Here is a 3,323-nt window from a genome sequence, read left to right as displayed (position 1 = left end):
TATATAGAGAGAGAGAGATGTGTTCTTCTCATCCACAACAAGAAGCAAAGTTAAAAGGAGCTTCTTAACTTCTCTCACACCACCAAAACATTACAAACCTCTCACTTTCTTTAGCCATGACAGAACTCAGACCAGACCACAGCAACAGTCACCCTCAGGAAGGACCCCCCAAGATCACGACCGAGACTGTCCTTCCCATACAAACAAACGACCAATCTTTTCTTAAACTCGCCATGTACCCCATAACTTTGAAGGTCATTCATTCATTCCCTTAGTATATACCATTACATTGATTCTACACCATTCATGTGGGGCATTATTATTTAACTTCTTTTTGGCATATTTGTTCCGTTTTCCATTTGCAGTTTGAGGAGTTGGTGTACAAGGTTAAAGTGGAGCAGAAGGGTATGTGTTCGGGGAGCACAGGGAGTTCTAGAGAGAAGACCATACTGAAAGGAGTCACGGGTATGGTTTTTCCGGGAGAAATAATGGCTATGTTGGGGCCTTCTGGGAGTGGCAAAACCACACTTCTCACAGCACTTGGAGGAAGGCTTAGTGGAAAACTTTCTGGAAAGGTCACGTACAACAACCAGCCTTTTTCAGGAGCCATGAAAAGAAGAACAGGTTTTGTGGCTCAGGATGATGTGTTATACCCTCATCTCACTGTCACTGAAACTCTACTCTTCACAGCACTTCTCAGGCTCCCCAACACCTTGACCAAGGAAGAAAAAGTTCAGCATGTAGAGCATGTTATCAGTGAGCTAGGACTTAGCAGGTGCAGGGGTAGCATGATTGGAGGGCCTCTATTCAGAGGGATATCAGGAGGGGAGAGAAAAAGGGTGAGCATAGGCCAAGAAATGTTGATCAATCCAAGCCTGTTGCTGCTGGATGAACCCACTTCTGGTTTGGACTCTACCACAGCACAAAGGATCATAACCACAATCAAACGCTTGGCTAGTGGAGGAAGAACTGTTGTCACCACCATTCATCAACCCTCCAGTCGCCTCTATCACATGTTTGATAAAGTGGTCTTGCTCTCTGAAGGATCCCCCATCTACTATGGCCCAGCTTCAACTGCAATGGCCTACTTTTCTTCTGTTGGTTTTTCCACATCCATGATTGTCAATCCTGCTGACTTGTTGCTTGATCTTGCCAATGGTAATGTTCTTTCGTTTCAATTCAATCCAATCCAATCACTGTTTTACATTTTATTGTGGATTAAATTATTAGTAGTAGAACTAAATTTTATATATGTGTATATAATATTGTAGAACTTTCAATTGTCTAAGTTTAATGAATTGACTTGTTTGAAGAGAACCAGATTCGTGTGTTGTTAAATACATACAGAGTTTTGACAATGAGAAACTGCAGGAATTGCTCCGGAGTCCTCCAAGCTTGCAAGTGAACAAAGTGAAAGCCAGGAGGCAGAAAATAAGTTGGTTAGAGAAGCCTTAATCTCTGCTTATGAGAAAAATATAGCTACTAAGCTGAAAGATGAGTTATGCAGCTTGGAAGTGAATAACTACGAAGTCATTAGGAATGGTTCCACAAGTAAGTGTTCTAACTTATCAGTGAAAAACATTCAGAGGCATATGCTTCAAATGTTAATTTGGTTAGATAAGTCTTATTTGTTGCTGAATTGATGCAGGAAATCACATAAAACCGGAGCGGTGGTGCACAAGTTGGTGGCATCAGTTCAAAGTGCTGTTGCAAAGGGGGCTGAAGGAGAGAAGGTTTGAAGCCTTCAACAGGCTGAGAATTTTCCAAGTCATAAGTGTCGCTTTCCTTGGAGGACTTCTGTGGTGGCACACCCCAGAATCACACATTGGAGACCGGGTAAGAGTTCTTTTAAGTTCAGTAACTTGATCATTATTGATTACTAAGAACAGAACATCATCAACTAACTCAAGTGCTGTTAACATATCATTGGTCCTTTATTTTCAGAGTAATCTTTCCTTTCCACATTCAGGAAACATTGTATTCATGTCCAAATCACATCATTTCAGACCAATAATAAAATGTTTCTTCCCCTCAAGTCTAAAATATGATTTAAGTTCTTTTGTCTTCATGTTGGCGTTTAGCGTCAATTTTTATCACGTTTGTTGTTGAAACAAAATTCTATATCTGATGGAAGAGTAACATAAATATCTCAGCAACTTCATCTAACTAAGGGATTTGTTGATACAAAGAATCTTGCAATAAATAATATGTTTGAAGTGGAATAAGACTATTGTTATTATTGTTGTTACTTAAAATCATTGGATCTGAATGGAGGTGTATTTGAGAATGCAGATAGCCCTGCTGTTTTTCTTCTCTGTCTTCTGGGGATTCTACCCTCTCTACAATGCTGTTTTCACATTTCCACAAGAGAGAAGAATGCTGATCAAGGAACGTTCATCTGGGATGTACCGTCTCTCATCCTACTTTCTAGCAAGAACAGTAGGAGACTTGCCAATAGAGCTTGCACTGCCAACTGCATTTGTGTTCATAATCTATTGGATGGGAGGGCTTAATCCTCATCCAGTGACCTTTCTCCTTTCCCTCCTAGTGGTCCTTTACAGTGTCCTTGTCTCTCAAAGCCTTGGCTTAGCCCTTGGTGCCCTTTTGATGGAGGTCAAACAGGCCACTACATTAGCTTCTGTGACAACCCTTGTGTTCCTCATTGCTGGAGGCTACTATATACAACAGATTCCACCCTTCATAGAGTGGCTCAAGTACCTGAGCTATAGCTATTACTGTTACAAGCTTCTTGTTGGTGTGCAGTACCTGGATGATGATTATTATGAGTGCTCAAAAGGGGTGTTGTGCAAGGTTGGAGAATTTGGTCCAATCAAATCAGTGGGTTTGAATCACTTGTGGGTGGATGTGTCTATAATGGCCATGATGTTGGTAGGTTACAGACTAGTTGCTTATTTAGCACTGCAGAGAGTGAGGTAGAGTTAATTAACGTTTGGCTGAGCTACTGTTATACACATAACAACAGAACTTGGAAGAGTTTTGTCCTAATTCAACTAAGCCTGGAATAACACTAGAATATTGTACTTCATCTTATGGGACTTATGTAATGAAATTTTGATAAACTTTTTGAGTTGGAACTTGGAGTGTATTTTCTATGCACTAATGGTGTTAAAGATTTAGAAAGTGAATGAATCAGAAATCATGATCGGTAGGACTGTTATCTTACATGCCAAATTGAGATCAGATAATTACTTTAGAATAAAACTTAGTGCCTGAAAACAAGGGATAAGTCATAAGATAAGAGGCAAAGATAAGAACATATGCATTTAATCTGCAGGATAGGTCAAGGATTGCGACCAGACGCT

At 40.2% G+C, this 3,323-nt stretch overlaps 1 protein-coding gene across 1 annotated transcript; it reads left to right on the top strand.

The window, feature by feature from the left end:
• Positions 1–3,095, top strand: LOC114176662 (ABC transporter G family member 14-like). The gene is made up of 5 exons (XM_028061771.1): positions 1–254; positions 366–1,158; positions 1,372–1,551; positions 1,649–1,836; positions 2,293–3,095. The coding sequence occupies exons 1-5, from the start codon at positions 117–119 to the stop codon at positions 2,935–2,937; spliced, it is 1,944 nt and encodes a 647-aa protein (XP_027917572.1). The 5' UTR covers positions 1–116; the 3' UTR covers positions 2,938–3,095.
• Positions 3,096–3,323: the final 228 nt, after the last annotated feature.

This window comes from Vigna unguiculata, chromosome 3 (genome assembly GCF_004118075.2).
Source record: "Vigna unguiculata cultivar IT97K-499-35 chromosome 3, ASM411807v1, whole genome shotgun sequence".
Lineage (NCBI taxonomy): Eukaryota > Viridiplantae > Streptophyta > Magnoliopsida > Fabales > Fabaceae > Vigna > Vigna unguiculata.
Note: the sequence above shows the minus strand (reverse complement) of the source record. Positions and strands in the feature narration are given on the sequence as shown.

Bases quoted from the DNA above. Each gene is read 5' to 3' on its own strand.
- LOC114176662 (XM_028061771.1), top strand. From the start codon at position 117: ATGACAGAACTCAGACCAGACCACAGCAACAGTCACCCTCAGGAAGGA. The intron at 1,552-1,648 runs GTAAGTGTTCTA...GAATTGATGCAG, and splicing joins CATTAGGAATGGTTCCACAA to GAAATCACATAAAACCGGAG. The intron at 1,837-2,292 runs GTAAGAGTTCTT...TTGAGAATGCAG, and splicing joins AATCACACATTGGAGACCGG to ATAGCCCTGCTGTTTTTCTT.